General features: G+C 41.8%; 3 protein-coding genes across 13 annotated transcripts in view; 1 reads left to right on the forward strand and 2 right to left on the reverse strand.

The window, feature by feature from the left end:
- Nucleotides 1-3728: 3728 nt before the first annotated feature.
- Nucleotides 3729-6443, reverse strand: LOC143181817 (protein FAM8A1). Of its 5 annotated transcripts, none has more exons than XM_076382453.1 (7): nucleotides 6135-6443; nucleotides 5535-5579; nucleotides 5017-5222; nucleotides 4758-4904; nucleotides 4384-4504; nucleotides 4174-4288; nucleotides 3729-4117 (listed from the first exon to the last, which is right to left on the reverse strand). In XM_076382453.1, exons 3-7 carry the CDS (start codon nucleotides 5216-5218, stop codon nucleotides 3779-3781), a joined length of 924 nt encoding a protein of 307 aa, XP_076238568.1. In that variant the 5' UTR covers nucleotides 5219-5222; nucleotides 5535-5579; nucleotides 6135-6443; the 3' UTR covers nucleotides 3729-3778. The 5 variants fall into 5 exon arrangements, with proteins under 5 accessions (XP_076238568.1, XP_076238571.1, XP_076238570.1 ...); XM_076382456.1 differs by lacking the exon at nucleotides 6135-6443 and adding an exon at nucleotides 5841-5858; XM_076382455.1 differs by lacking the exon at nucleotides 6135-6443 and adding an exon at nucleotides 5744-5817.
- Krz (beta-arrestin protein kurtz) lies at nucleotides 5911-20843 on the forward strand. Of its 4 annotated transcripts, none has more exons than XM_076382446.1 (8): nucleotides 5911-6051; nucleotides 15298-15511; nucleotides 15674-16046; nucleotides 16283-16576; nucleotides 18488-18631; nucleotides 20227-20313; nucleotides 20391-20537; nucleotides 20639-20843. In XM_076382446.1, exons 2-8 carry the CDS (start codon nucleotides 15379-15381, stop codon nucleotides 20712-20714), a joined length of 1254 nt encoding a protein of 417 aa, XP_076238561.1. In that variant the 5' UTR covers nucleotides 5911-6051; nucleotides 15298-15378; the 3' UTR covers nucleotides 20715-20843. The 4 variants fall into 4 exon arrangements, with proteins under 4 accessions (XP_076238561.1, XP_076238557.1, XP_076238560.1 ...); XM_076382442.1 differs by lacking the exon at nucleotides 5911-6051 and adding an exon at nucleotides 6889-6996; XM_076382445.1 differs by lacking the exon at nucleotides 5911-6051 and adding an exon at nucleotides 13084-13319.
- The window catches only part of LOC143181818 (uncharacterized), a 35204-nt gene continuing 20025 nt past the window's right edge, over nucleotides 6635-21813 (reverse strand). The window contains exons 1-5 of one of the 4 annotated variants that reach the window (XM_076382459.1): nucleotides 8137-8157; nucleotides 7935-8053; nucleotides 7548-7869; nucleotides 7030-7262; nucleotides 6635-6754 (exon numbers count right to left, since the gene is read on the reverse strand). In XM_076382459.1, coding sequence (XP_076238574.1) covers nucleotides 7061-7262; nucleotides 7548-7869; nucleotides 7935-7950 — 540 coding nt within the window. In that variant the 5' untranslated portion in view covers nucleotides 7951-8053; nucleotides 8137-8157 and the 3' untranslated portion in view covers nucleotides 6635-6754; nucleotides 7030-7060. Of the gene's footprint in view, nucleotides 6755-7029; nucleotides 7263-7547; nucleotides 8054-8136; nucleotides 8379-11436; nucleotides 11548-21813 lie in introns of those variants that run through there. The other 3 variants (XM_076382461.1, XM_076382460.1, XM_076382462.1) reach the window with 3 other exon arrangements.

Genomic DNA, 21813 nt, shown 5'->3' on the forward strand with positions numbered 1-21813 from the left:
TCTAAACTTTAGTCATCTAATGGTAAGCTGAAAAAAATTCCCTAGTGATCTTATCCACGATGTAATACGTAATAAGCTTACAGCGCCGTAGGTGACAGGAATTAACATTAAATATTCTGAGGAATATTTGAAAATTAACTAGGCAAGTTGGAAATTTACGGTATGGCTTTCCTTTCAGCTTGACCTGACTTGAGGATTAGGTATTGAAGTTATATCAGATGTTCCAAAGAACATTTCTCAAGCCCAGAAGCTTGGGAAAGCTTGTTTGGTTTAGGAGTGTTGCTTCAAAACTAAAGGCTACAAACGCCCTGTATGACCAGCTCGCTCCTCAGTCGCTCCTGAGATTCCGAAGGGTGCGGATCGCGGAGCTCCTTTGTGGGACCCTAGGTCGTCCTCCTCTGATTCTTGGCAAGGGCCCATAGGACTTTGAGGGTCAACTGTCAACTGTCTCTATTCAGGAATCGAATCATAAGTAAGTTTAGGTTTATATCTTCAATTTTAAACTTAAAACTGTTGCGTAAATGTCTACAGGATTTCTTTTTTTTTGTTTGACCAGGCAGAGCAGCAAGGCTATCAAGGACACGCTTATGCTTAACGATTTTTCAGAAGTTTCGTCCGAAGATTCAACTACTGCACCATCATTATCTGCTTTGAGTAGCGAAACTTCATCATTCAATCAGGTTCGCTATTGTTCTAATGCAGCAGTAGGAATACAGAGTGCTTTACTAACAGACTTCATGGAGAAGATCATCCATTCTCGAATTTATAAGTTATGTAAGCTACAAACATGTATTAAAATTGTATAAAATACTTTATTATTTGCAAAAATAAAAGTTATTGAAAGAACAATCTGTGTTAATTCATTTATTCAACCATATTCCTGACAAGTTGTTACCTTTGAAAATTCTGAGATACCTCCTTTCATATCATGTTCTCCTGATACTTTATCGAAATTTCTGCAAAATCTGAATTCGGTTTCCCGCCAATTTTTGGCATACCTCCTCGCATATCATGTTCTCCTGATACTTTATCCAAAATTTCGGCAAAATCTGAATTTGGTTTCCCGCCAATTTTTGGTATACCTCCTCACACATCATGTTCTCCTGATACTTTATCCAAATTTCGGCAAAATCTGAATTCAGTTTCCCGCCAATTTTTCGGTATACCTCCTCGCATATTATGTTCTCCTGATACTTTATCCAAATTTCGGCAAAATCTGAATTTGGTTTCCCGCCAATTTTTTGGTATACCTCCTCGCACATCATGTTCTCCTGATACTTTATCCAAATTTCGGCAAAATCTGAATTCAGTTTCCCGCCAATTTTTCGGTATACCTCCTCGCACATCATGTTCTCCTGATACTTTATCCAAATTTCGGCAAAATCTGAATTCAGTTTCCCGCCAATTTTTCGGTATACCTCCTCGCATATCATGTTCTTCTGATACTTTATCGAATTTTTGGCAAAACCAGAATTTGTTCGCAGCAAATTTTTAAAGGAGTTCGGGTACCTCCGTTCATATCATGTTCTCCTGATACTTTTGCTCATTTTCGCCACAAAATAAAGTGTGGACAGATATAAAGGAAAGTATCATGTGAACGCAATACCAAAAGAGGCTTTTAGGAAGTGAATTACAGTTGATGGAATGATGGAATAAATAAATCACTAAATGCATATACCTTTTACTACAGTCTCTTTATTGTTATAATACAAGTAAATTTGTTTTTAACATATTCTATTGCTAGAAGTATGGACAGACTCGATCTGTCGTCAGTCTTCTCTCTAAAAGTACTTTACTTGTTATGGCCTATTGTCCAGACACTGTCAAGATGAACCTGGTTGAATCGGTATTTTAATTTATTCGAAGCAGCTAATGATGAGGTAAAATTTGTATCGTCAGACGAAATCTTCGAAGTCCTTCGTCGCAGTAGGCAACTTTTCGGCTATCCAGGCTGTCTTGGCTGTTCACAAAACAGATATAAGATGGTAGTTGTCTTATGAAAGACGAGAAAGAAACGCGAGCAAAATAAACAAGAGAAATTCTGACTATTTAGCTACGCAATACGTTTGTTTTAAACTAAAATTTGAAAATTACTTACCCATAAATTGATTCTTAAACAAAGACGCTTGACGATGTCCTACGGTGAATGTTGTGTTCCGCAGCGTATGGTCTGACCCCTAATCAAGGTTGATGCACCCTCATGGGCCCATGGGTCTTTGATACGGTTCAGGGAAAGCTGACCCAGCAACTACCTCAGAACTACCACCATCCGCACCCTTCGAAATCTCGAGAGCGACTGAGGATTACAGCTGCATATCGCCCCACTCATTGACTTCTGGATCCCCACCAATGACTCCATTTTGTTCCCTATCTACTGTCTACACATGACAGAACGGCGACGCAAATACAAGTCTATGAAATTTATTCATTTATTGCAAAAACAACATTTGAAAACTGTTAAGAGGGCACCAGACCCTGATGATACGGGCCTTAACAAAAGATGCTAGCGACAACTTCGACATCTAGCGGCAGTCCGCGAACTAACATTTTCAGTAAGGCTCGTATCACCGAGGGTCGGTACCCATTCTAATAAAATATTTAAAATTATTAAAAAACCACTACACAGAGAATATTATTATGCAAAATGGTTCAGAATACTTTTATGGAGTACGAATTGCATTAAATAATTAAATTCGAGCACTAAATATAGCATAAATTAATGAAATATTACATTCTTTATGTTTATTAATTATTTAAGCTGTTGTTAAGTTGTTTATTCGTATAGTTAACAACTACTGTCCTCTCCTAAGCTAATTCTAAGTGATTTTCCATAATAATATTGTTTATTTATTGTAAAAACAGCATTTGAAAATTATTAAGGGCACCGGTACCAGATGATACGAGTCTTACTCAAAATGTTAGTTCGCGGACCGCCGCTAGATGGCGAAGCTGTCGCTAGCAACTTTCGTTAAGGCCTGTATCATCAGGGTGCGGTGCCCGTAATAATATTCAAATACTGTTTTTGCAATAAATAAACAATATTATTATGGAAAATCACCTAGAATTAGCTTAGGAGAGGACAGTAGTTGTTAACTATACGAATAAACAACTTAACAACAGCTTAAATAATTAATAAACATAAAGAAAGTAATAATTCATTAATTTATGCTATATTTATTGCTCGAATTTAATTATTTAATGCAATTCGTACTTCGTAAAAGTATTCTGAACGATTTTTCATAATAATATTGTTTGTTTAATGGTTTTGTAATGATTTTAAATATTTTTCATTTAAAGGGGCACCGGCACCCGATGATACGAGTCTTACTGAAAATGTTAGTTCACGGACCGCCGCTAGATGTCGAAGTTGTCGCGAGTAACTTTGGTTAAGGGCTGTATCATCAGGGTCCGGGGCCCCTTTAACAATTTTCAAGTACTGTTTTTGGAATAAATAAACAAATTCCGTGGACTTGTATTGTTGTATAATTATTTTTATGAAGACCTTTATTATAAAATGCTTTATTGATGACTATAATAGTTGAAATTTGTACAATTTGTGTAGATTTTGATTATAATTAAGTGTTTCTCCTTAAACAATGTGTAGATATCTGTTTTGAACGTATTAGATTATTTTTTTAATTGGAGTATTTTAGAAAAATACTTCGCAACATTGTTATGATTAATTTATACTCTTATATACATATGAAATATAATATAAATACAACATATACAACTTAGATATATATTTTATGTTCCTCAGACCCTTGAGAGAGTGCATTTATTGTTGATGAAGTCTGTTAATATTTAAATTTCTGTAAGGATCTTCAACTACAATCGAATTGCAAAGTAAATCATACACGGTTCTGTTAAATCTGAAGAAAAATAACGTAAAGCAGACTGGAAATAAGAATGCTAAAATTAAGTTCTTGACTGCTGATCGCCTAAGTGCGAGGGGTAAACCCAGATCTGTTCCTGGTGAAACAAGTACAAGATTAGGGTCATCAGGTCGATCCACGAGTGTGACGCTGCGACACTGAACAACTCGTAGTCCCATCATAGATTTTCCAGGTGTTGCACCGCCTATACGTCCATTTACGCCATGCTGGAGCCAAAACGCCTACAATATTTCACATTATAACATCTGTGTTAAGTCTGAAGTAACAATATGCTTACCTCAAAAATGCAAGCTATCACACGGTGAATCATCTCTAATATTAACATCCCATATGTCATTTCTAAAGCCATTCTATAATCAATTCTCAAGTCCATTCGTAAATCATTTATATTTCTATAAAAAGTAAAATGCATGTACAGATAAATATAAACCATATAGAAGATGAAAATAAAAAAAATATGATTTTATAATTTCTCAATTTTACATACATGAAATCAAAAACGTCAATGGCGATAAAAGCAATAGAAAACTTCAAGAGAAACAACATTGTTAAATCTATAAACTCTGCAGCAAATCGTTTCCATATTGGTGGTATACGATATTCAAAACCTAGAAGATTGTATTTCCTCAGATCTTAATAAATATATTTATCTTTTCATCAAGTGGTAAAACTGAATATGTACATTTCAAAAATACTGCATTTGATATGCTTCTATTAGCTAAAAATGTATGCAAATATATAAGTAAATTAATTATAGGAAAAACACTTACACAAAATGCAGTGTATGAAAAATGTACAAAATACCAATTAAACCACTATCAAAATGTGGTGAATTCAAGAGTTATCCTTATAATCTTCTACCTTCCGCTCCAGGAGGTTGAAATGGTGGTCCTATATGGTCCTGTGCTCTTCTCTGCCTCAGTGGATCATTGTGTTGACCATTTGTACCAATAATTAACCTTTGAGTACTGGCTACATTTGGTATTTGAGACGTGAACGGTGATATACCTATAATTATTCTATTTTATAGAATAATTTTGTCATGTTAAACAAATATAATGAACATTTTATAAGTTAATATAATGTAAAAATGCAAAGAAAGGTATATTTATAATCATACCAGATGTTGAATTTACAATTTGACCAGACATCAAGTAATATGGAAACATTGCAGCCATGTTCTGCCAAGCATACGCTTCGTGCAACCATTTCTCTAACTTTTTAAAATATTCTGTACGTTCTTCTGCAGCTGTCATTTTTGACTGATCTTGATTTTCCGTGGATGCGTTCATTTTTGCATTATCTTTTTTATCATCTACCATCTTACTATCAGCAAAAAGTAACTGTTTATTAATAAGTTGTATATATGGGAGAAAAATAGAAAAATGATATCAAAAATAGGCGATGCATGAAACAATGAATATTAAACAGATTAAAACACAAGTTTGTTTAAAATAAACAAATTGAGATTGAAGCTAGAGGTTAAAAAGTCAACGTGGAATATTTTAGTTTTAAAGTATTGAAATTAAATGAATTCATTTGTGAGATATCTTGATCACATTACAAACCATATTTTCTATTCTGTTTAGTATTCAATGTTTAAGAAATATGCTTTAAAGAATGTGTTTTAAATGTTACCTAGTTCTGTCCAGGTAGGCCTAGCCAAGCTGGCAAATGGTTCATCTGCAAAAGATACTGGTTAAACCGAAGAATTTGACAGAATAGCAAAAGCGCAAACGAAGATGAAAAAGACAAAATATAGGAAAATTGATAATGAATGTCGGACTTAAAACGTGTAGGAGAAAAGGTTCGAATATAAACAAAAAATTCCTGTTTACAGGTGTTACCGAATCGCGTAACGAAAAACCCTAGACCCGTATCTCGAGTATGAGCCAGCGTCCTGCAATTTGCACTGCGGCGCTGGCTTCTCAGGACATGACGTACTCGGGGCATTCGTGCAGTAATCACAGTCAGTGTAGGTTTCTGACGACTCGCTCTTTTGTGCATTTCGCGTTTTCGACGTAAATACGAAGAAAGCGGTGGGTGTCGTGCAGCACCGCGTCGTGCTAAACCCTCGTGTGCTACTCTGAGCGTCACTAGTGACAGTTGGTCTAGATTTGAAAAGGGTGTGGGCCACGACGCCAGGAAACCTTAGGTAAGATCTTCCAACAACGTTCGTGCAACGACGTTTTCGTTCTCTGTGCTTTTCACATCACCACTGAACCTATCTTCACCTACCAGAATCCTAGGCAGAGTTTTGTGGAAAATCCAGCGGTTATTTCAGCGCGAGAACTTCGGTTTTTCGCCACACGAATCTCTCCAGCAAACCAGTTACTTAACGAAATATTGCGCCAGTGCTGAAATGCGTTGCGCTTAAAAATCGAATCTCCCTCTTTCATCGTTTTTGTAAACAATCGTCCAACACGGAACACTCCCATCGCAAGACCGACTGTTGGTTATCTACTTGCCGATAACTTGCGGTTTCATCCACGAGATCAGAGGTTCTACACTGAAACTTAGGTTAAGATTCCTCTTCCTTCAAAAGATCCTTTATGCTACACCTTTCCTCCTTTCTGAATTCGGTGGAACGACAGAAACACACGTTTACAAAAGTTCCTACGTGCACTACGCACTAAAAGTGTCCTTTAAAGCTCAAAAATGGGTTCAGAATCTGCTCTGCTACACGTGCATACATGTTGCAGAAGAGCAGACCGCCTAGAAATAAGTATGACAGTGCGTTAACGTGTGCTGAGAAACGTTTATTTAACAAATGACGAGTGTATGGGCTTTACCATTCCATGGGCCAGCTTCTGCACGTCTTTGGACACCGCGGGAAGAGCTGAGGAAGAATCTGCAACCTGAAGGAAAAGGAAAAAGAAGAGATAAGGGACGTCGAGGGACATGGTTTTACGACGAATGCGCAAAAAGTGAATCGACTTGCAGAGATGCGTAGGAATAAATACTAGGTCCGTGGGCAAATCGCGGGAGGTGAATGGCCTCGATCGCAGGGTTCCATTCACGCGTTAAAGGCGGCTGCTACGTTTTCGGAACCGGTTACACGAAATTCATGGGAAAATGGCCGAACACCGTGGGAGCAGCGGTGCGTGTGTCGCTTTCTATGGCCTCTGCTTACGTTGCTTTCCTCGACGAGCTATTTCGTTCCCTTAATTTGACGTGGCCGAACGCGGATGTAACGACAGAACCGTCGTTGCCTGCACGCCGCCTCGCATACTAATTCCTCGCCAGCCGAGCGAATTAAATGCGCTTCTGCACGCAAAACGTTTCCGCTCGGTTATCGATATTTCGACAGTTGCTTCGCGCGAAACGCTGCTTCTTTCTTTCCCTTTCTTGCTTTCCACGCGAGAGCTGTGAAGGAAGAACTGATAAGACATTTCCTGAAGTGGGCTCTACACGATGAGGTTCAGACCACTTGGAATTATTTCAAATTTCTTTGCTTCTTTGAAAATCCAAAAAGAGTCGAACTGATTCCAAGTGGTCTGGTCTCACCGCTTGTCGCGAGGCAATTTTGAAAAATCAGTGCAGCCAACGAGATGAGAAAAAAGAACAGGGAGTCGTCGAAAATGGACTTTTCGAGTTCTCCTCCTGTGGACTATATCTGTCCTAATAACACGAACTGTTTCTGAACGCAACATTTTTATATCAGTCCCCAATGGCACTGGTTTATCGCCAGTACTGCTTTCGACGATTAATTCCCAGGGAAATGTGCGATAAACTGTAGCCTGGCCTTCTCGTTTCGATGACATCGCGATGCAAGGTTCGGCGAATTTCCATCTCATGGGGTGTCGGTTCGAAGAGGAAGGCATATACGAATTCCATTGAAATTCCATGCTGGTGAATCGCGACATGGCACAGACGCGCCATCGATGAATCGCGTCGGATGGATTCTTGTTTAGAGAGAGAAATTTGAGAAGAGAAAGGAAAACTATCCACGCGTGCAATACTGCCAAGAATCCTAGAAAATTATTTGCGTTAAAAAACGAGCAGTGCTTCTGTGCAAACAGTACTTCATTACATTACCTGGTCGGCATTTCATTAAACTCGACGACGTAGATGCTAATCAACCCTGCCATCGAAGCGTGTTAAACATTACGCACCTGAGAATTAGTGGCCTCATCGTGGCGAAATGATAACATAGCCTGCAAGGAAATAAAAGGTTCTGAGTTCACGGAGTAGTCTATCTCCAGTAATTTTGTAGTAATGAAGTAATGCTCTGTATTACCTATATAATTTACACTGTATCACACTTTTGTTAGAGAATAAAAATGTGAGCTCCATTGTCTGTGTTTCAATACCCTCTCCTTGTCCCAGCTTCTGGCGATGATCGATGACGAGCCGTGTCGAGGATATCTCGATCAAACAATGGGATCGAGAATTCATTGTATGCGTAGTCGGCGATCCGTGTATCCTTCGAGAGACGCGTCGATTTCGAGATACTGCTTCGCAGGTACCAGCAACGGCGATCTGCATCGTGAAGCATATGATTCATTCGTTAATTGATAAGCATTTCAGAAATGCCAGCGCGTAGAAAAACTTTCCTAGCTGCTGCCAGCCTTGTTGCAGACGAAATTCCATAATTGCATAATGACAGGGTTAATTAAAGTTAGGAAAAGTAGGTTCGCGGAATGAAAGTGATTCCAGTCGCCAGAGGCTGGTGTTTGTTTTCGAGGATCCTCGAAAGGAGATGATGCTCCAGCCTGGAATGCGCGTGCTCATGATTCTATGGAGAATCGCCACGAAAACGGAGCGTAGTAAACTAGGGCAGATAACGAGACGATTCTGTTATCTTGGCGTGACTCGAAGACGTCTAGCTAAGAGATAAGGCTCATTCATTGGCTCGAATACCGTTTCACGATGTCGTGCATTTTGGTGATAGAACCGAGATGATCGCGATCAATGAATTGCTTATGAAGCTTCACCCATATTATAGATCAACCTTCGTTTATTTTCTGTTTTCATCGCGAGAAATCGCGAGAAATCGCGAGAAATCGCGAGAAATCTCGTGAAGTTTCTACGTCGCTTCTATAGTAAATTGTTTGCCGAGTATTTCTGTTGCAAAACGGAAATGGAAGCCACCACCTGCTTCCGTGCTAGGAGTGCTTTGTTCAAGGAGGCAGTAGACCGAAAGGCGATCGTCGATCTGACCGGAAGAATCGTTAGCAGCGGAAGATCGTGAAAGGTGGTGCAATTAATTGAGCCGAGATCGTTTCGATGCGCTATTCGTAATCCCACCCGCAATAGAAAATGCAAAAGAACGGTATAAAAATATTAATGATCTTATCTTCAAGTATCCTGCTGCCCTAGACTCCCCCATTTCTCCTCATTTTCATACAACTCCCTTTTGCATTCTAATTCCTATTTGTATCGCCAACTTTGATAGTTACTTTTCCAGAACGAAAGCACCGACAGTAAACCCAGTCGCTCCTTCTAAAGAGTGACGACAGAGTTTCCTCGGATCTTTCATTAAAACTTTACGACGTTGAATAAAGAACAGCGTACATTCGTGGAATTATTTTTCCACGCGTGAAAACCTTTCTCCCGCGAGCTCACGTTTCGCGATTCGTTGACACGAGTCGCGAAAAATTGTGTAAGACACTCCGATCGTGGAGCACTCGGTGTTTCGCGTGAGGCGAATCATGAGATCGCATTAATTAACCCAATTTCTTTTTCGCATGAGGAAAGAACGATGTCGTGCTTGCATGAGATGCACGCCCTGTATTACACGTGTAATATAGCATCTACTGCTGTGGAGTTTTCGAAAAAACCAAGCTGATTCAGATCTCTCGGTTTTATTCCTAAGACGATCGAGGCATTATTTGCTTATATTATTCGCGAAAAATCGTCGAGTGCACGAATTCGGTTTTGCGGATACTCGACGATTGCAAAACCGATCAAGGACCCCAGGCTGTGCGAACTGGCCGTCCTTGAATTAGTAGTATTCGATGACTGACGAACATATCGTGTCCGCGCACACATCCGGATTGCTCGTGATCGTGACACAGAAATTCGCTTCGAGCAATCGCGATATCGTCCCTGCAGGAATCGTTCTCACGGATATCGTTGCGCTACCGCGATACCTCCCACGATTTTTCAAGACGAACTCGGCTCGTCTTGCTTCGACAGGGTCACAATACCCACTGCCAGACACAACGCGTTCGTTTTCCCATTTTTACCTACTTTTCTGGCCCACCTATAACGAGCAATGTTCCTCCTCGACACGCGTTCAACGAGTGAAGATTTTTTTCGACCGAAAATAACTGGGTGTAACAAGCTGGTATTCCAGCAGCGGCGTGTTTAACGTTCAAATCCGCCGTTAAGATTCCTGGAAGTATTCTTGCTATGAATATAACAAGCTTACTTCTACGTGCGTCACAAAGTGCGCCTGTGCTTATGCGCGCGCGCGAGCGCATACGAAATCGGGGTCTAAACTAACAGCTGGTTTTTCGAGAGATTAGTTGCCTCGAGACAGCTCGAAAACAGCTCGAAAACAGCTCGAAAACAGCCGATGTCTGCAGGAATTTACACGACAGTCTTAGAGAGACTATACAGGGTATAGTCTTGCCTTTCGATGTTTCGCTATTGATTTAACAGTAACAACTAGGAACCTTATTCAGCCTAGTTCTTCACTGTTTCTGGGTTACGAGGGCCCGCAAACAAATTTCGAACGAGGACAGTTTCCCTGTTCCGCGGAAAGTTGTAGGAAAACTGTGATTAATTGTCTCGAACCTTGAAATGGAATTCGTTCTGACGCCACGTGTTCGTCTTTCGATGCAAATACGATGGCGGTAACCTTTTGAGATTCGAAAGGCTCTCTGTGGCATTCGCGATGACCATCCTTGCTCAAGATAACAATTCTATAATACTCAATTATACCACTCACATTTATCGAATTGACGATCAAAATTCTGGCGAGGGTAATACCTCCAGACGAGATATTGTTTTCAGTCTTCTCGTTGCGTTATCTCGTTGCCTTATCAACTTTTGTCAATCAATCAGGCGCACGATAAATTATCGTACAGATGAACGAAAATATTTCCTGTACACGTTTCCAAACGGAATTTCAATTAATTTGCTGTGTCAAATGAAGAATTTATTTACCCTTTTCTTCTCGTTTGCATTTATGTTTACACAATCGATAAATAATTACTCGTGCACCAGCTGCGACGCAGAATGTAGATATATCTAAATATTGACAGACTCGAAAGTTAGTTGAAGTTTATCGAAGGGATGTGGATTAAAGCGTGCGGATGTTTACGACAAATGCTCCAGATATTTCATTATGCAGATCGATCGCTGTTTTATCCACCGAGTTTAGTAAAATACTACGAGTATTTTATAGAATCCTCGCGTGCCTTTTCATTTTCATCTCAGCAGAATTCCTCCCATAGAGTTTGCTTAGCAATTTAAACGATCCTCCCAGTTGTTCCTGCACTGTTGTGTACGCTGCGTACCTGCATGTGTGCGCATGTTCCTGATAATAACTAATAAATTCTGCAATTTAGTATAGTGGAACGTTCATTACCTCTGCACCCTCGTTCCCTGCACGCGCACAAAGTGTCGTCGCAACCATCGTGCAAACTCGACTGCATCAAAGCAGTGGAAAACGCGTCTATTTCAGAGGTAAATTGCAACGTTAAAGTGGCAATTTTCTTGCCCCTTCAATCGTAATTCGTCTATTGCTGTTACTGCAGACCGCTATATCTCTGCTGCCAAATTACACTCGAATTTTCGACTATTTTTCTGTACAGTCACACTGTGCCGAAATCCAAAATAACCAAGCTGCGATAAGATAATGGAACGAGTAATCTCCAAGTCTTGCGAGGCAAGGCGCCTCGAATTGACAATGCCAATGCTAATTTTACAGGCTCTTTCGTTACGTAGCGAGCCTTTTCAAACTTGATTACTCTGGAGGCCTGCTGTACTTATTTACGAGATCGCTACAGCTCTAATGTAATTAGTCTTAGAGGTCTGGCTCCTTCGAAAATAATATCGAATGAATTATTTCGACGAAAGTAAGCAGAAATTCCAGCCGCGCTCATTTCGTATCTTGTGGATCGGAAACGTCGTTAGGAAAATCGGTTTTTCTCTGCTGGTAATCGAGTCGAATTGCCAGCTTATTAACTTTTCTGTGTCTAACTCGCCACCACGTTTCGCTCTGCACGGATTTAAACGCAGACACGAGCTCCCTGAACTACTGAATAATGCAGGGGGGTTAAAAGAGACGACTTTCGTTTCGAAATTTTCCACTAGTCGCGGAAACAGTGCCTCGATAAAGCCTACCTAGGAGAGAACTCGTGGATGCTGCTGGGAAAATTCTATCCATTTTATTGCGATTATGGTGTTCACTCAGCAGCAGATACCGCGGAAGAGCCAAGTACAGAGAGGTTTGTTCCTACGTCAACTGGAGGGATTAAAGCCAGAGGCAGCATTTTCTGAGCTGTTGCGTCAGGAACACGTAACGTGTGGTCGCTCTCGCAATGGCTCTTTATGTTGCTCACGTGCTGCAGAATGCGTTCAAACCAACAACCGTTTAATCTTAGCCAGCTTTAAATCTATTGTGCCATTGTGCCGTAATAATTCTACACCGAGTCGCTCGAAAATATCGCAGGAGCTTGAGCGTAACCATTGCGTTTCGTCTGGATTGCTTATTCCAACCTCTGCATTCATGAACTCTTCTTGCACCTTGGAATTTAGTTTATCGATACATATTCATTCACTGGATTAGGTCACAGAGACAGAAAATAATCGTCCTTATGCATCTTTCATTCCTTGAGGAATTCTATTTCCGTATTATTTGTTGACCTATTATTCCAGGCGGCATTGAATGCAATATTTGGATCGTTCCTGATCAATTTTGCATCACTCACGTCCAATTGCCCTTGTTTGCATTTCATCCCAGTCCCCCTAAGAGGCTTTCCACAGCTGATTACAAAATTGTCAGAAGAATGAGATTTCGCAGTTGAGAGATGGTTATCAGCAGCTGATACGGAACGTGTTCGCGTGCTGGCATGCTCTAGCGGGCACAAATCGTTCGGGAGATCGCATTAAGAATCACACGAGCCTCGATTGAAATTGACAGCCATTTGTCAAGACCTGTTTAGTCTGGGCTCGACTCTCGCAACAGAGAGGCCACCTTTGTCCATTCGCATTTTTTATCTACAAAGTGCAGTGACATTTTTCGGATTTAAAAACTCTAGAGTCACCGTGATGGACATCTCTGTCGACAAGTCAGCGTCTTGTGGAAACAGATTCTGATAATTGGATTACTAGGCGATTTCAACGAAGATTGCGATTGCTGGGGCGTGCTTTCGCGATTAGATTATTTATCTGGCGCGGTGGATTGGATCAGAGAAGAATAGGAAAGTAACCAAGCGAGCAGAAAACAGTGAATTGAGAATGGCAAAGGTGCCAGCTTCAAATTCTCTACCTTCTTTTTTCCTGCTAGCAAGATTTTACGTTTTATAACAAGTGTCTGTGTCTGGCGAAGCAGTCTCCGCCAAACCCTCTCGAAACGGATGCTCGAAGTTACCCTTATGAAATAAAGTGTACGCCGAAGCTTTGATCGGGCACTCCCCTCGAAACAAACGTATCATAGACATCCCCTTTTGGTACTGTTTCTTCTCTGCCTCTCTTTGACGGTGCACCGATCAAAAGACTGTTTTACGCGTGTCGTCTTCAAAGTGTTACGATGACCGTCCCTTTTGGCGTACGTTATGGTATGCAACAGCTTTGTCGAGCTATGCTTGGGCAAAGGGAAATGCCAGTTCTCTGAGAAAACTTAATGAAAATGTTTGACTACATCTCGAGAGAAATTTACGATTATTAAAATTATTCGCTCCAATTAGATAACTCGACGAAAAAAAATTGTAGATCATTCGCTAAGGTCTCGTTCAAAAGGGGAGGCTATCGATTTTAATTTCCAGCCCGAAAGGAACGCGAAAAAAATTCATCAAGTGCCTGAGAGTCGTCCCAAGTTGGAAAACATCTGATGTAAAACCACTCTTCCTTTCTCGGCGTGTCGTGGAGTAGAGAATTTTTTTCGACCAAGTGCAACTCAGCGGTGTTAAAGTAGAGGCTTTGCCCTTTCGGATGAGACCAGACTGACCCCGCTGCGATTTTTTTTGATGGAGATACAGCGTCTCAAAGATTGACTACTTTTTCGGGCTTTGGATCACTCCGTGATTCAGAAGCTAGAGGCTCACTTTTCATTCAGACCTCAATATCTCGGCGAAAAAAAATCGCAGAGCACTCGTCGTGGTCTCATTCGACAGGAGAGGGATCCAGCTTTAATATATACCCAAAAAAGATCGCGGAAAAAATCCATTGAGTGCCTGGTAGTCGTGCAAAGTTGACAAACGTTCCAAGAGAAACAGCCCTCTCTTTCTCGGCGCGTCATGGAGTAGAGAATTTTTTTCGACCAAGTTCAACTCAGGGGTGTTAAAGTAGAGGCTTTGCCCTTTCGGATGAGACCAGGCTGACCTCCCAGCGATTTTTTTTGACGGAGATACAGCAGCTCAAAGATTGACTACTTTTTCGAGGTCTGGACCACTCCGTGATTCAGAAGCTGGAGGCTCACTTTTCATTCAGACCTTGATATCTCGGCGAAAAAAAATCGCAGAGCACTCGCCGTGGTCTCTTTCGACAGGGAAGGGTTCCATCTTGAATATCTTACCAAAAAATATCGTGAAAAAAATTTATCAAGTTCCTGAGAGTAGTCTGAAGTTGAAAAATATTTGGAGAAAAACCACTCACTCTTTCTCGGCGTGTCATGGAGTAGAGAATTTTTTTCGACCAAGTTCAACTCAGGGGTGCTAAAGTAGAGGCTTTGCCCTTTCGGATGAGACCAGGCTGACCTCCCAGCGATTTTTTTTGACGGAGATACAGAAGCTCAAAGATTGACTACTTTTTCGAGGTCTGGACCACTCCGTGATTCAGAAGCTGGAGGCTCACTTTTCATTCAGACCTCGATATCTCGGCGAAAAAAAACCGCAGAGCACTCGTCGTGGTCTCGTTCGACAGGGGAGGGTTCCATCTTGAATATCTTGCCAAAGAATATCACGGAAAAAATTTATCAAGTTCCTGAGAGTAGTCTGAAGTTGAAAAATATTTGGAGAAAAACCACTCTCTCTTTCTCGGCGTGTCGTGGAGTGACGAATTTTTTTCGGCCAAGTTTAACTCAACTGTATTAAAGTAGAGGCTTTGTACTTTAAAAGGAATCTAGGCTCATCTCCCTGCGACTTTTTTTCACAAAGTTACAGCAATTCAAATATGGACTATTTTTCGTTCCAAAATGACTGATCCTTTAATTTTGTTACAAAGCGTATTTCTTACACCATTTTTAATAGATTGTAATTTGAAGTAATCTAATGATCTTTCTGTGCAGTGGGACAGTTCGGAATCCGAGTGTTCAGAGGCTGAGGACTCAAATGAGTTAAGGGTCATCGGAAGGCCCGAACCTTACGCGATGGACACTGTAGACAGTGCCAGCAAGCGACAAGCTACTCGCGTCTTCAAGAAATCCAACTTGAATGGAAAAATCACGGTATACCTTGGGAAAAGAGATTTCGTCGATCACATAACCCACGTCGATCCTATCGGTAAGATCCACAGTCATTGGTTCCTCCGCTCCATTGAGTCTGAGGGATCAATGAAAGTCTACTCGATCGTAGCTCCGAATATCAATTGGAAAATTCGATTTACTCGACGTCCAGTTGATTCCAAGCATCAAGGTCGCTTAAATGGCTGTTGAATCGTTCCAGACGGGGTCGTGCTGATTGACCCGGACTACGTGAAGGATCGAAAGGTCTTCGGCCACGTTCTAGCCGTGTTCAAGTATGGCAGAGAGGACCTGGACGTTCTGGGCCTGTCGTTTCGCAAAGACCTGTACCTAGCGGCTGACCAAATCTACCCTGTGGTGCCTGGCTCCCAGCAAAGGGAGCTAACACGTCTGCAGGAGAGGCTAATCAGGAAGCTAGGCAGCAATGCCTACCCTTTCTACTTCGAGCTGCCTCCGCATTGTCCTGCGTCCGTGACGCTGCAGCCAGCTCCTGGCGACACTGGCAAGCCTTGCGGCGTCGACTACGAATTTAAAGCGTTCGTAGGTGAGACGCAGGACGAGAAACCGCACAAACGGTACGAGCCTCGAACACCACACCCCTCAGAATACCGTGACTTGGGAGTCACGCGATCTTTCCAACGAGTCCCTCCAGCAATCAACCGAAGACTGAGACAGTCCAAGTCTGGGCTAAGTCAGTTTATGTCGCTACCCCTCGAGAGATCGCGTGGTTTATCATTCCCAGATGAGATTCGAGGCCTAAGCAGAGTAGAATTTCTAGAGAATAACCCAGGGCTTGCATTTTGCTTTGCAGAGACTTGGTCAGGCTGGCGATACGAAAGATCATGTACGCGCCCTCGAAGCAGGGCGAGCAGCCATCCGTGGAGGTCAGCAAAGAGTTCATGATGTCGCCTAACAAACTGTACCTCGAGGCTTCCCTCGACAAGGAGCTGTACCACCACGGCGAGAACATTGCCGTGAACGTGCACATAGCGAACAATAGTAACCGGACTGTTAAAAAGATCAAAGTATCCGTGAGGCAATTCGCAGACATCTGTCTGTTCTCCACGGCTCAGTACAAGTGCACAGTCGCCGAGGCGGAGAGCGAGTGAGTATCATTCAGTTCGTTGTTTCTTTAGACACGCGGTAGAGAAGTTCAGATGTGGTCACTATAAACGCATAGCAGCAAACAAGTTAAATACTCGTCGTAACTTCGATTTACACGTTTTGATAACTGGCTGAGTTACGGAACCTAGATGCATTAGAATATTGGCGAATTTTTTTGCTGCTAAACGTATGCAAATATTATACCAGCATTTTTTCAGTAACAGGTTTAGAAATCGCGATTTTCCCGCGGGTAAAGAATAAGAAAGTCGCGTGTCTGATCAGGGTTGACGCATCTCGTTTGATTGGAATTCTTCCCCCATGCGAAACTCGAAGGTATTTGTCTTCTAAGTTGCTCTATATCCTCGAGCGAGTATTTTACACACACCCATGACAGCGACTGAAAATTTACGAGTAATAGATTCTCAACCGTGACCAGGCACTCGAGATCTATCGACCCTAGGAACAGGAAGACATAAATTGCAACCTAGCGTGATAAATTTTAGTTGAACTCGGGCATTCGCATTGTATGAAGCAACTTACATCAACAGCTAGGTCCCTGCGCTTCGAGATGCGAGCAGGACGAAAAAAATCTGGCAAGCGTTCAGATCCTTCACTCTCAACAGTCGATCTAAAGAAATAATCTAAATGTAAAATTTGCCAGAAATCTTGCGAATGGTTTTCGAACGCTTTCCTCGTTTTTCTCGCGGTTATCTTTCCCAAAATCGAGCTCGAGTATGAGCCTAGATGCTAGCCTAGTCGTATGCAGGAAAATTAATGAAAAAAGGTGACGCACTACATGAGACTGTCCCGATTAGTATTAACGCTAGGTGTACAATGATAGAACGCGATAAATGCCGAAAGGATATTGTGCAATGACGAAAAGGAAAATAAGATGATTGCACTGGCAGTATAGGGGTAGCGCCAGGATTCACCCTGAGCAAGGTCTTTTCTCTAAGGCCGACGCTTGCTGACAATAAAGACAAGCGAGGTCTTGCTCTAGATGGTCAGCTTAAGCACGAGGACACCAATCTCGCATCTAGCACAATGTGAGTGCTCAAACATTGACCGCCGTTCTTTTTTCTTTGCCAAACGTTCCAACACGAAGATTGGAAACGGGCCAGATGATTCTGAAGAATTCTGGCTGCTTCTCTAGAATTGCTCTCAAGATAGAAATCTAATTCACTGAAGCCCGTTTGCAGTCTTCGCGGACGACCATTGCTAAAACGAAGTGCGATATTGTATGGGAACATCGTTCCAAAATGGAATGCTAGATTTTCTTGGTGGTTGTTTGCTGGGAATATTTCATGAATATAGACTTCGTCGGTGGTGGTTTTCCTGTACAAAGGTCACATCCTTTCTTCACCCTTCTTCACCCTTCTTCACCCTTCTTCACCCCTGACCCCCTACCCTTCACTTCTTTTCTATTTCATCACGGCTGTGTTTTTTCTACGATTGATATGCTGATCGATAAAATGTCCAGTTTCATCCCCCGTTTTCTCTCTTGCTCTCTAATCCTCATTTCAATCCCTACTGTACTGCAGTGTGACGCACAAGCTAAGGTTTCGTGTATACACGCATACACACGCGTGGGTGGATTTATAGTCGTTACCGAATAGAAATTTGAAATTTGGAAAGAAGACATCGAGTGCTACCCGCATTCTCAGCGTCCCAACTTCTTCGGAATTCGTTGGTTTTCTGGTGCGGTAAGAATTGGTAGGTAGGCTCCATATTCTTGGATACGCCGAAGCATTAGGTAGATAAGCTATGCGCTTCGAAAGTCAGCGTCAGTCCTCACTGACAGCGCGGAGAAAGACTCGAAAAGATTAATAAGAGAATCTGCATAGAAAGCAATTCGACGTGTACTGATTTCGGTGGCACGTTTACCTTCACCCTTCTGCTACGTGTTTGTCAGGGAAGGGTGCCCGGTGGGGCCAGGTTTCACGCTGAGCAAAGTGTTCTCTCTGACACCGCTTCTCGCCAACAACAAAAATAAATGGGGGCTTGCCCTCGACGGCCAGCTCAAACATGAGGACACCAATCTGGCGTCCAGCACCCTGTAAGGAAACCGCTGCTTATCGATGGAAGTCAATTACACGCCTGTCGATTCATCGACACTGCCGCTCGAGAGTTCCAGGGTGCCTGTACTCGCTTCACTCACCATTTTCCATTTTAGTCTCTTCGATTGCTTACAAATACATGACTTTTTTATGAGAAGCGTTGCACCCAGACTTTCGATAGGCACTGTGCTCACGTGCCTCTGTTTCTCTTTACATCTATCTCTTTCTCTATCTTCTCTTCTCTCCTCTCTTTCTATCAACTCTGCACGCTCATCACGCGTGCAATTACTATATCTCTGCGTAGTTGCGTGTGCCCGAAATTGCGGTCACGCGTGATGCCTGGAAACCTCTAGTTAACTCGCGAACTAACTTCGATGCTATCGATCGGCAGTTGAACAGACCTTTTGACGCCAGGTCGTATCAGTCACTTGTTCGATCACCGAAATTGCGTTTCAATCGTATGGAAAAGTGATACGTGATTATGAAATGACGACCAAATTTTTTGGAGCACACGCACGAGATTCATTAAGATCTTTCTCGTTGTCAAACGAAAGATTTATCCGCGATACGGTAGAGACTGAGCGAAGCTTTGAAAATCTTAGCCAATGTTTTATTGCTTCGATCGATCCTTTTTTATGGAACACTCGTAGAATTATGTTGCGTATCCTTCTTTTTTCCGAAACAGTCAATTGAATAATTCATGGATTGAAATTTCCCTTTGCATATATTGCATCCTATTCGATAAAGCAGTAAAGCCACAACCCACGAACATAGCTCTGTGCAGTTATGGAAATAATCGCGATAATTTTGCGGTGGCTGCAACCATAATTCTGCGAAGTGATAGGCGAGAAGTTGCGATAAGTACATGTACGTTTTTCTATGCTCTTGTATTCTTATTTCAATCGTTTCTTTTTGAGAAGTATCGCTGGCTTACGAATTAGCACGTTTAGTACAGATTACAAAGCGAAACTAGGCATCACATTCTGTTGGTTGCTTGATAAATCGTTCATGCATATTTTTGGACACGCTGAGAACAGTTGCGTTTCATCGTGGAAATTAGATTTCCAGAATTTCGAAGAATTTCAAGCCTCGGGCGCTATAGTATCGACTTTGCTTCGTCAACACTGCTACGAATCCTCATCACTATAAATCCGTGGAGAAATATGACAGAAATGTAGGGAGAATTGTCGAGCTCTCGTAATTTCTCACGCAAAGATGACTCTACTATTTGCATAATTACTCTTTCTCACTCTTCCCAGTGTTTCCTCTATTTGTTCGACACTTCTCTCTCGTTGATAGTTATTGCTTGCAAGAAGTCAAAGAAATTCGAATGTATGTTATATCCATCCCTCAGCTTCTTCTTATTTCAATAGCCGCTCTGTAAATACTTGTTGCTTTGGGCTTGCATGTTTCCGTGTCTACATTCGCTTCGAGCTTCTCCTTTGTGGTACAACAGACTTGCCAGTACATGTCTACATCTCCTCAACTATTATCTACAATCTGCAGTCTAACTTTGCTTTAAACGGTGCATGCTCAGCTTGAAAATGTTCAATTATAGGAACGAGAAACCGATGGTAATTGTCTCGTTTTGCAGTGTGGTGGATCCCTTGCAACGCGAAAACCTTGGGATCATCGTTCAGTACAAAGTTAAAGTAAAACTGTGCCTCGGTGCGCTCGGAGGGTAAGTTTCAGTCAAATATGTGTACAAGTGTTAATGAATAATTGGTAGCTAAAGTAGTTGTCGCGTATTGTTAACAGTGAACTAGTCGCAGAGCTACCCTTCATCCTGATGCATCCTAAGCCAGAGGAAGAAGAGCCAGCGCCACCCACAGCGCGTCCAAGTCCGACACAAAAAGCAGACAGCGGCGAGATACCACTCGACACGAACCTCATTCAATTGGACACGTATGTATCTCTGCCTTTGAGCTATTCTGCTCAGTTACCTTCATCTTCAGTGGAACTAGCGACATATTGAGCAAACTTTCTTATTTTAACTTCCGTTTTAGGGAGGCTGATGGAGACGACGATATCATCTTCGAGGACTTTGCTCGCCTCAGGCTAAAGGGAGAGACAGAGGCCTGACCAAGTAGTTCCGACACCATTGATTTGTACGATACAGGAAAATGTCCAATGTTTCAGAACGTTGCATCGCCAACGAAAGTACACCAGCTGATTCTCTAAAGGAGATTGTCTCGCGAAGAATCACCTGTATGTCACGATGTCGACTCGGAAAGAACGAAGCTTGCTCGAGCCATGAAATTGAAGAGGGCTTTGTACCGTTCGACGAGTCAATCAATTCGCTGAGAATCCATTTACAACTTGTCATTGGCCCATCGCGTATTTTTACCTGGAGGTGCTCTACTCGTCGTGGCAGAACGCTTACACACTTTGACGCATTTCATTTGTGACAAATAACGAGGCATCAAAGACTGAACTGTCGAAGGAGGATACCCAAAAACTTTAGCCAATGACGTATTTATTGTCTAGTTCTATCGATTACGCGCGACGAGAGGTAGATACCAACTTTCAGGGACAAACCAAATCGCGGCGAGGGAATCGCGTCGAGGAAGCGAAGTCTTTGACGAGACTATAAACGAACAGATGTTTCTTTAATGCTAATTATGTGGCCAGTAATATATACTTTAACGCAGTCAATGTTGCACGTTGGCTCGTGGAAAATCAATCCCCTCAGTCGCGGAATTGTAGGTGTACGTTTGCATCCAAGTCGAAAGAAACTCGCACTCGTTCACCGATTACTCGAAGAAGAGAAATATAGACTATTACTAATTTATTTCTTTCCGTAGAATTATTCTAGTTAACTCGATTATTCTCGATAGGTACCAGACACGTTTCCCCTTTGTTTTACCCGTTTTGTCCCAACACGAGATTGGATTTTTACAGGTAACTTTACGAAGAAAGAATCGAGGAACTTGAAAAATTTTGACCGTAGCTTCTAATCTTTTTATCAATGTTTCTTACAACTTTGGAGAAACGAACGATCTACGGACTAACTACCAGCTGTGGATAAAAATCGTGTAAGTCTTAGCAATGATTTTTACGGGCGCTGTTCAAATAATTGCATTACGTATTAATTGTGTTCGAGATCATACGCGCGATCCAAGTTCACATTTCAAAGGTTTCTCCGTTTTTTACCATCGAATGTCGAACGAATTCGTTTGCA

The sequence above is a fragment of the Calliopsis andreniformis genome, chromosome 7, assembly GCF_051401765.1.
Source record: "Calliopsis andreniformis isolate RMS-2024a chromosome 7, iyCalAndr_principal, whole genome shotgun sequence".
Taxonomy (NCBI): Eukaryota; Metazoa; Arthropoda; class Insecta; order Hymenoptera; family Andrenidae; genus Calliopsis; species Calliopsis andreniformis.